Here is a 10,072-nt window from a genome sequence, read left to right as displayed (position 1 = left end):
ACATCTTAATTAAAAACCACTCGCTAACTTTATTTAATTATAAGGACAAAAAGATAAAATAATAATAATAATAATAATAAAAAAAAAAAAAAAGGCCACGTACCCCCCCCCCCCAACCCCCAAAACTTCAAACACTCCACTTTTTTCTCCCACCTTTTTTGTCCCATCGTCAGCTACATTAATAGTTTTTTTCTTTTCTTTTTCTTAGAATATGAAAAATACTACGAATTGAATTACATTCTTCTGTTTTATTTTTGTGGTTTTGTTTTCCAATAGTAGTCATGATGATGAGAAACTTTTCAATGTGCCCAGAATACTAGGTGATACACTCTATACAAGTTGTGAGATTCTTGTATTAAAAAATAAAATTTTTCATCACTTATAAAATAATACATGGTATACCATTTATGTTACAGGTACAAGGAAAATTTTCTCCAATATGACATCCAAGCTCAAGAAATTAGATGGAGAGCTACATTTATTATTGTAGGTATATGAAAAAAGTGAGGAAATTTAAATTTGGTAATTGAAAACAGTTTTTTAAATATAATTACTGAGAAAATAATATTCTCAATGTTTTGATCTAAAGAGTCACTTCTAGGTTCATCGTTTTTAGCGCAATGGGTGCTTTTACAAGACTAAAAAGGATCTAAGTTTCAAACCTTATGAAACTGAACCAAGAATTAAACACTATTTATAAAACTTCACCAATAAGTAGATACTATTCATGAAACTAAACCAATAATTAAACACTATTTATGAAACTGGACCAATAAGTAGACACTATTTATGAAACAAAAACAAGAATTAGGCATTATTTCCAAAACTAAACCAATAGGTGGAAACTATTTATGAAACTGAACTATACATTATTTATGAAATTGAAGTCAGAACTAGACAATATTTATGAAACATGACCAAGAACTAGACACTATTTATGAAAGTGAACCAATAACTAGACACTATTTATAAAAACCGGACCAAGAAAGAGACACCATTAATAAAATTGTACCAACTACAATACATTATTTATGAAATTGGACCCATTAACTAGGCATTATTTATGAAACATGATCAAGAACTAGACACTATTTAAGAAATTGGACCAATAAACAGTATAGTACCGTTCAGTTTCATAAATAGTGTTCAATTTCATAAATAGATGCGCATATCAAGGTTTTTTTTTTTTTTAATTGTGTCATTTTCATTAAAAATTAAGTGTTTTTTTGTTTTATTTATTAAAATTTAAGGGTTTTTCATTATTTAGTAAGGCCCACGCTGAAAGAGAAAAGAAGAAAAGAAAAGAAAATTACCCAAGGCCCATCTAGCTCCGTGTGCGTCTCTCTCTCTACTCGGTAGCTCGCTTCCTCCCACTACTTCCTCGCATCTCCAGCACACTGAGAGATAGGTAAATAAACCTCCATCTCCATCTCCCTTTATCATTTCTCTGGTTTTTGGTATAAATTCGCATGTGGGTTTTGCTATTTCTGAGGTTTTCTTTTGATTTCGAATGCATGTGGATTGTCCACCATTGTTAATTTCTGTATCTTGGTTCGCAATTTTCATTTGTGATTGACCTGCAACTACCTCCACCATCAAACCACAACAAACACCACCGTCAGACCCTACCCCCACCACCGCTAGACCTCCACTCGAACAACCATCAACACCCAGTTCGAACCCAATCGAACCGCCAACACAAACCCCACATATACCCAATTAAACAACCATCGCCGCCTACGAGTTTTTTCATAAGTCCCTTGCTTTTCTATGAGATTTTTCGAGTTTCCTTCGTAAGATGAAGTTCTTTGATAATTCTGTGTTAACTGTAATCCCATTCTGTTCAAGCATTGTGCCTCTGTTTATAAATTTTGAAATGTAATCCGAGTTGTTTGGTGTGCTTAAATAATTGTTCCAGCTTTGACTAGATGTCGATAAGTGCATCATAAGCAAATTAAAGGAGCATAAATATCACATGTTATTGATTTGTTCAAGAATGGTGAATGTAAATGAATTGAAGGATGATAGTTGTTATTTCTCGAGGAATCTGTGTGCTTTTTTAATCTGGTTCTGTCACATTGATTCGTAGTGTGCTCTTCTTATTCTTCCGTGTCTTTCGAAAAGAAAGTTATTGGGTACTTCCTTAAGTTGCCTTATATTCTTTTGTAGCTCAAATCAGAGAAAATACCCAATTGTTATCATCCCTCTAGTCACAGAACACAGTTGAAGATGGCAAAGCGTCTAATTGCAACCCTCAATCGTGGCCTAGTTGGCAAACTCTTCTCCGAGTCCTCTACCAAGGTAACATTACCCTGTTACTTGCGTATATGTTTATGCATTCAATACCATTGTGCAGCCTTAACAGTGGTATGTGATGGCTTGTTGGTGTTGTTTGGTTTGGACCATTTGGTATAGCTGAACTCCGGAAAGCCGGTGGTTGTGGGAACGTGTGGACTGGACAAAGCAGGCTATAGTACCCAAGCCAAGCAAGAGTATGTTTCTTTTACGGTGCTGCTCTTTCTTGCCATGTCCATTTTGTCACCATGGCTTAATGTTTCAATTTTTGTGTCTTTTCGGGATACTATGTGGTCACTACGGTTGTGTTTGCGTGTCTGCTTTTACATTTTTAGTGGGAATTTTTCTCATTTTCTGATGTAAGGAATTTGTAATTTTGTTGGATTTGGCTTTTGAGCAGATCTCATTTTTACGATGGCGCTTTTGTGGATGCATTCCTGATGAAAATGAAGAACAATAAAGATCTTCTTAACAATAAGAAAATTTGGTCACGCAGATCTACCATTTTGCCAGAATTTGTGGGTACTACAGTCCGGATCTATAATGGAAAAAATCATATTCGCTGCAAGATCACTGAAGAGAAGGTTGGTCATAAATTTGGAGAGTTTGCAATGACACGGAAACGAAGAGTTCAGGCTAAAACTACTGCACCAGTAAGACCAGTGAAACCAGGAAAAAAAGCAGGCAAAAAGTGAAGGTCTGAGAGCATGCATAATGTCTGGCGCATGGTGAAATTCGTAACATATTGGATTCTGTCTCATTCAGGTGAATTCTGATACACGTGAATAATCTGATTGGATTTTGTCCAGCTGAGGATATGTGTTTGGTTTCGATTCTAGTCGGTTTTAATTAAGCGTTGAGAGTTTCTTAGTGGATGTTTGTGTTTGTTATCCTTTTGCTTAAGTGAAGCAACCTTCATGTTTTATCAGTTTGATGAATTTCTGATGTGTCTACTGTGTCGGAAGAACTCTAAAGCAACCTTCTTGTTCAAAATATTATGCCCGTCGAAAAATGACCGAGCTTGAGCTTTGGTATGTTTGGCTCATAAAGCTCGTGAAACAACTTGTAGCTTTTTATGACATAACTCGAGTTTGGTTCGAACTTTGGCTCATTTGTTAAAAGATTTCAGCTCATAAATTTGACATTTCCTTAATAGAAATCCATCAATCATACTCTCTTTTTTAACCGAAGCAATAACAATAAACCATTAATGAGAGGAACACGATTACAAGAAAGGTGCTACCTGAGTACGTTTTCTCCAATAAACAAACATAGTAAATCTCTTACATGACTCATTTATGGTGGCATATTCAAAACCAAGGAACACAGAGAGCCGTCATTGAAAAGCGAGGCCACACAAACTGCTAGGCGGTACAAGCATACACAAAACACAATTAAGCCGAGAAGGAAACCACCATTAGCTCATCTCCACAACGACAAAACAGGGCACGCTCATCCCGATCATCTGCAATATCACCAGATCCGCTGCGTCCACTACCCAACGGAGGTGTATCTTGTTACTAGTCTAGCCATGGAAGGCGAATCGGGCACATCTCCTGCTATCTTGAGGCCCACGACAATGAAATGTCAAAGCTCCACAATCCGGGCCTCTTAATATCTAATACTCCAGTGATCGAATGGCCTAGGATTTTTCAGAATTTTAAATTTTAAAAGTAGAGAAAATAAAATGTATTTTAAAAATTAGAAAAGAAAAAAAAAAAGGAAAACCCCACAAAAATTCAGGAAAACAATATTTTTAAAATACAAAATAATTATGATTTTTTTACTTTTTTTTATAACAACCCATCTGTTGTAAGCATAATTTACTGAACAATTGTGGAGGTCATTGAGAGAGAGAAAGGTGCGGCAATAGTAGAGAGGAGAGAGAGATGTGTAATTGTGAGGTGTGTTTGATTCACCCCATTGCGCCTTTGTTTATAGTAGTAGAAAGGGTAAAACCTTTCCCTTTAGGATTACAACATTTAATAGGTAATCTACTCCTAATAGGAATATAAGATACATTCCCATATCTACTAGGATTTACACAATCACATTCCTATTCTAAATATGACTGCAACACTCCCCCTTGAGTGTGTAAATACTAAACAAACCATCGCATCAGATTCTTCAGCAGATAAGGTAGAATAGTTGATGAAGTCATCGGCACAACGGGTGATCGCGAGTCTCAAATTTACTTTGATGTATGCATTTGTAAAAACTCACAAAAACCTTGCTGCGGTAAAACTAAGGAATGAGGAAAACTCATAGACTAAGGAGAAAAGTAAGAAAAATATGCATAATGTCTAAAACGCTTGTCAAACTGGACGAAGGTAGTGAGCTCAACGGATTATGATCATCCCGGGATAGGTGCCTCATTAAAACCTAGTTAGGTAGCAAAAACTCAGTGGGAAAAATGCTCCTAATCATAGGGAAAAAGAGTACATTAAGATCATGTGAGTATGCTTCAAGATACGCCTCCTGAGTTAGACATAACTTCTAAATAAGAGAACTACAAGCGATTCAACTCAGATAATTTATGCATACCGATTCCTTGGACGAGCTTCTGAAATGTAGACTTGGGCAATGACTTGGTGAAGAGATCGGCCAAGTTGTCTTGGGAACGGATTGCATGACTTCAATCTCATGATGATTTGCTGATGTAGATGTAGGCGCAATATGTCTTGGCGTTGACTTCGTTGATGTATCATGGCTTGGTCGGGTTGATACATGTGGCATAATCTTCATGGATCGTCGTCGGGACTCAACAATGGATGAAAACACAGCAAGTACTTCGAAATTCTCAACAAGAACTCCTAACCATGTCTCACTTGTGGCATAGTGAAGTGAGGTGAGGTGAGTCTTGGAACGATTCGAAGATTTCACAACTAAGGTCATATCGTGGATCTCCAAGATATTGCGATATCCCTAATAGTAAAGACATAACCATTTGGGGATTTTGCCTTGTGCGGGTTTGATAAGTAACCAGCGTTAGCATAACAAACAAGGTAAGCATCTTTCTGAGGATCAGGGGGTTGGATCTGCTCGAGATGTATTGGGATTTGCCTATGTAGTACCTTTAGGGTACGTCTTTAATACCAATTCAGTGGATGCGTGTAAGCGCATTACTGCATCTTTACCAAGATCAACAGCGAAGGAGATGTCCTGTCTAAATACAATGAGCTAAGTACAACGTAGTGCAAAGTTGAACTTTAGATATGGAATTTCGGATTCCATAACCTGTTTAAGGGTCTCATTTGCATATAACGTATGAACTTTCAAAGGTATACTCAAAGGTAACACATTCGGGGTATAGTTCGACTTGTAGACCAAAATACCGTCAGAACAATGCTTAAACTTCAGGTCAAAGCATAGACGAGTTTTCCCAAGATCCTTCATCTCAAATTCCATATTCAGGTGCGAGGCAGTTTTCTCAAGCTCTTTCGGAGTCTTAGTGAGATTCGTGTCAACGACATAAACTGTAACTCTAGCAATTTGGAATAAGACTTCATAGTTGAACACGCAAGGGCATAATTCATCCTTGATTGATCAAATAATCACGTAGACGGGTATACCACATCCGTCGGATTTTTCAATCCATAAGTGAACACCTCAAAATGAGTTACGAGGGTGTTCCGTGGTTTTGGAACTATTTGAACTAGTCCATGTAATTCTTCGGGAAATTACATGTAAATCTCTATATCTATAGCCCCATAGAGAAAACCCTAACCACATTTCATAATGCTGCTATTAATCACAGGACGTTTGAGAGAAACCTTGCATCGTAAGGCGTACATTATATCACACTATTTCATTCATCTCATAACGCTTCCTTTCCCACTTGTAACACAACATGGTTACCCTGGGATGTGTAGGAATGATAGGTCCAATACACACTTTGATAAGGAATTTGACCTGGATTGTAACTTTAGTTGTCCAATCAATTCTACGTTGTCACTTAATCAACGAACACGGTTCGACATCGTCGTTTTTCATTTATGTCGGTAACTACCATATAAGTGAAAACATCATCGATCTCATTTCAATTCCATTTAGCTCATCCAAGCTAGTATACTGGACCAAGAACTTTAAGTCTCGGGAGAAATCTGGATTAATCTCATGAGATGGAAATGATTTAAGACAGCAATCAAGTTCAGATTCATTGTTGTGCCGTGTCTTCCTTTTCTAGGGAAGCGAATCTTACGAACCGAGTGAACTATCATGCTCCAGGTCAAGACAGAGTGATTGGTTATCTGCCAGTGTACCGAACCGTCCAACAGGGGCAGCACACCATCCAGGGATGTTGACTTGACATCCGTTAAGTATGTCTATCCTTGCAGGCATGTTTGCAGCTGGTATATGATCTCGTCACTTTAGCTAGATCAGATGAATGTGTCTGGAGCAACATTTTGAAATTGAGAATTCATCGTACTTATTTATCATACATGTGCGGTACCAAGATCGAGATGAGACATAATGGGTAACTTCCACGCAAATTTGTGTCGTTCTACAAGAACGTTGACGTTCTTATCTCCCCTTAACGGCGGGAAGACTGTCTCATTAAAGTGACAACCCGCAAATGAGCGATAAAGAGATCGCATGCAAGGGCTCTAAGAGAGCTAGTGTGAAGGAGAATCATGATCAACGAAAATACACATCCTTCTTTTAGGACCCTCGGTGGTACGTTGCAGTGGCGCAACTTGGCATATAGAATGCACACCCAAATGCGTAAATACGAAAATCGTCAGGTTTGTACCCAGTAACCAATTGTAACGTCATATAGGTTGGGTGGCAATGGGCCTCAAGGCAAACCAACATAACTGCGTACAAAGATTGCATAGCCCTAGGCAGAAACCGAAAACTTGGTATGTTCAGCAAAATTCGGGCGATCATTTAAATTGCTGTTTATGATCACTAGGCGAGGCTCTTTGGGGTGAACATGGGAATTCAATGTTCAATTATAAACCCAAAATACATGAAATACTTTATCGAAAACCGTCAATATAAACTCTCTGGCATTATCCAGTCTTCCGGACCTTAAGGGATAAGTAGGGTGGTGAACCCTTAATCGGCCATGAGGTTTAGCAGCAATGTGTGTGGACAAACATGTGACCAGTTTGTCGATTCATCAACCAAAATCATAAGTATTTATATGGTCCGCATTTTGGTTGGATTAGTCCATATATATTCCCTTGAATCCACTATGAAAAGAGAGTCGTGTCGTATCTTTGCGAGGAATGATATAGAAAATCAATTTCCTTAATGGGTATGCTTGGAAAAGTGTGCTTGTAGGCACAATATCCTTACTTCAGATAAAGAGATGCATTGTACCATCATTGTTCGACCTAAGTGTCCCAAAAGGTTGTGCCAAAACAAGTAAACTGCTCAATCACCAAGCTCCAGGCCGACCACATGTGGTGTATTCCCAGTTGGGAGACAACCCATTGGCCCTAAATCAAAGCTTCAGGCTTATTTTTAGAGGTGGTGCAAAGATATTTCACTCTATTTTCTTTAGTGGTTTCATTTATGTTCATTGTCATCTCGAATATCCTTAAAAACTCAACGTCAGGGAGAATTTAAGGTCTCTTAAATGGTAATTCAGTACCATTCATACAACGAAGAGCGTGCCAAATGCTCTTAATCAGGTTGGATAGACTTGAAGTCGTTGTTAGGGATGTGATTTAGGTGTAAAGTTAGTGTGCGTAGTACGCATTCATCCAGACAACTAACTTTCCCATATTCCTACCTAATCACGTGCTTAATTGAATTGGTCTCATGTATTAAGAAACATGATTCAATTAACTCATATTCAAGGACAATATCAATAAGATTATCCATAAGTAAAACATACACCAAACTTGAATCCAAGAACATGGAAATATGTTCACAAAGTAAACCAAAGTTACTAGGGTGGATTCGGCCAACAAGGCCATCCATGTCAAAATTCTGCTCTTCCAACGATGTTTGGTGGAGCAATTAGTCTCACATATTGACTACTAGAATGATACTTTTTAACAACATTGGTACGGGAACGAACAGGTGCATAACCAATGATCTATTCCATCAAGACGGAAGTAGATTCTGCAAGGTTAAGGTTTGGGAATACTATCCCTTATTCTTGAAGTTTTAGGTCTTAGGTACCAATGATCATGCTTCCAATACTCCCCCTCAAGCTGGATCCAGTAGGTTGATGGATCCAAGCTTGGAGAGGAGTCTTTGAAACTGATGAGAAGCCAGAGGTTTGGTGAATATATCAGCCAGCTGATCGAAGCTTTTCACATAATGTGTCTGAATCACCTGCGACTGTACTTGTTCACGGACATAGTGACAGTCGACTTCAATATGCTTCGTCCTCTCGTGAAAGACGGGGTTTGATGCTATGTGCATGGCAGCCTGGTTGTCACAAAATAAGGTCATTGGTTGAGCTGTAAACACACCTAAGTCACATAAAAGTCCTTTTAGCCATATCAGCTCACACGCGGTTGAGGCCATTGCACGATATTCAGCTTCCGCACTTGATCTTGCGATGACAGTTTGTTTCTTGCTCTTCCACGTGACCAGGTTTCCACCAACAAAGGTACAATAACCAGTGGTGGACTTGCGATCGATTACGTTTCCTGCCCAATCAGCATCACAGTACCCCATGATTTGAGTGTTGTCATTCTTTGCCATGAGGATGCCACGACCAACAGACCCTTTTAAGTAACGTAAGATTCTTTTGACAAGGTTCAGATGCTCGATGGTGGGAGAGTGCATGAACTGACTGGCAATACTTACTGAATGTGAGATGTCTGGTCTGGTGATCGTTAGGTAGATCAGCTTGCCGACAAGCCTCTGATATAAGCTGATAACCGAGAGTGGCGTGCCTCCCAAGTCAAGCTTGAGCTTGATATCAAGAGGGGTAAGTGCAGGCTTGGCATCACTCATATTGGCATTTTTAAGTAGGTCCATGACGTATTTTCGTTGATTAAGAAATAGTCCCTTGTAAGAAGATGCCATTTCGATTCCAAGAAAATACTTCAACACCCCAAGATCTTTAACCACAAATTGTTGTTGAAGTGACTGTTTGAGTGTGGTGATTTCAGCAACATTATCACCTGTAATTATTAAGTCATCCACATATATCAACACAACTAATTTGCTTGCAGCTCTTGTGCGAACAAATAATGATGAATCTGCATTACTCCTTTTGAAACCAATGCTATGAAGAACGGTACTTAGTTTTGCATACCAAGCACGTGGTGATTGCTTCAGTCCATAAATTGACTTATGTAACTTACACACCAAATTAGGCTCTTGGCTTTGAGGATGTCCTGGTGGCAATCTCATATAGACTTCTTCTTCAAGATCACCATGTAGAAAGGCGTTCTTCACGTCCATTTGATACATAGACCAACCTTTATTGATGGCAACAGACAATAGAACCCTTACTGGGTTCATTTTTGCAACAGGAGCAAATGTTTCCTTGTAATCCACCTCAAATGTTTGAGTGAATCCTCGAGCCACCAGCCTGGCTTTATGCCTCTCAATCGAACCATCAGAATTAAACTTGATCTTATAGATCCACTTACAGCCCACTGCCTTTTTTCCTTGTGGAAGTTTGGTGATGCTCCAGGTTTTGTGTTGGTCTAGTGCTTTGAGTTCATCTCTCATTGCTTCTTTCCACACAACTTGATTATTAGCCTCATAAAAGTTTTGAGGCTCACTGTGACTTGAAATGTTGTTAAGAAAGGCAGCATGAGATGGAGTTACCTTTTGATACGACACGCAATTTGAAATT

At 38.5% G+C, this 10,072-nt stretch overlaps 1 protein-coding gene across 5 annotated transcripts; it reads left to right on the top strand.

The window, feature by feature from the left end:
- The first annotated feature begins 1,280 nt into the window (after positions 1-1,280).
- On the top strand, positions 1,281-3,396 carry LOC148698500 (small ribosomal subunit protein uS19m-like). 5 transcript variants are annotated; one of them, XM_088683832.1, is made up of 4 exons: positions 1,281-1,408; positions 2,170-2,301; positions 2,416-2,492; positions 2,696-3,396. In XM_088683832.1, the coding sequence occupies exons 2-4, from the start codon at positions 2,230-2,232 to the stop codon at positions 2,988-2,990; spliced, it is 444 nt and encodes a 147-aa protein (XP_088539958.1). In that variant the 5' UTR covers positions 1,281-1,408; positions 2,170-2,229; the 3' UTR covers positions 2,991-3,396. The 5 variants fall into 5 exon arrangements, with proteins under 5 accessions (XP_088539958.1, XP_088539961.1, XP_088539969.1 ...); XM_088683835.1 differs by having other exon boundaries at positions 1,408-1,793; XM_088683843.1 differs by lacking the exon at positions 1,281-1,408 and adding an exon at positions 1,414-1,457.
- The last annotated feature ends 6,676 nt before the right edge of the window (positions 3,397-10,072 follow it).

The sequence above is a fragment of the Pyrus communis genome, chromosome 2 (assembly GCF_041283825.1).
Source record: "Pyrus communis isolate YQ-2024b chromosome 2, ASM4128382v1, whole genome shotgun sequence".
Classification (NCBI taxonomy): Eukaryota; Viridiplantae; Streptophyta; class Magnoliopsida; order Rosales; family Rosaceae; genus Pyrus; species Pyrus communis.
Note: the sequence above shows the minus strand (reverse complement) of the source record. Positions and strands in the feature narration are given on the sequence as shown.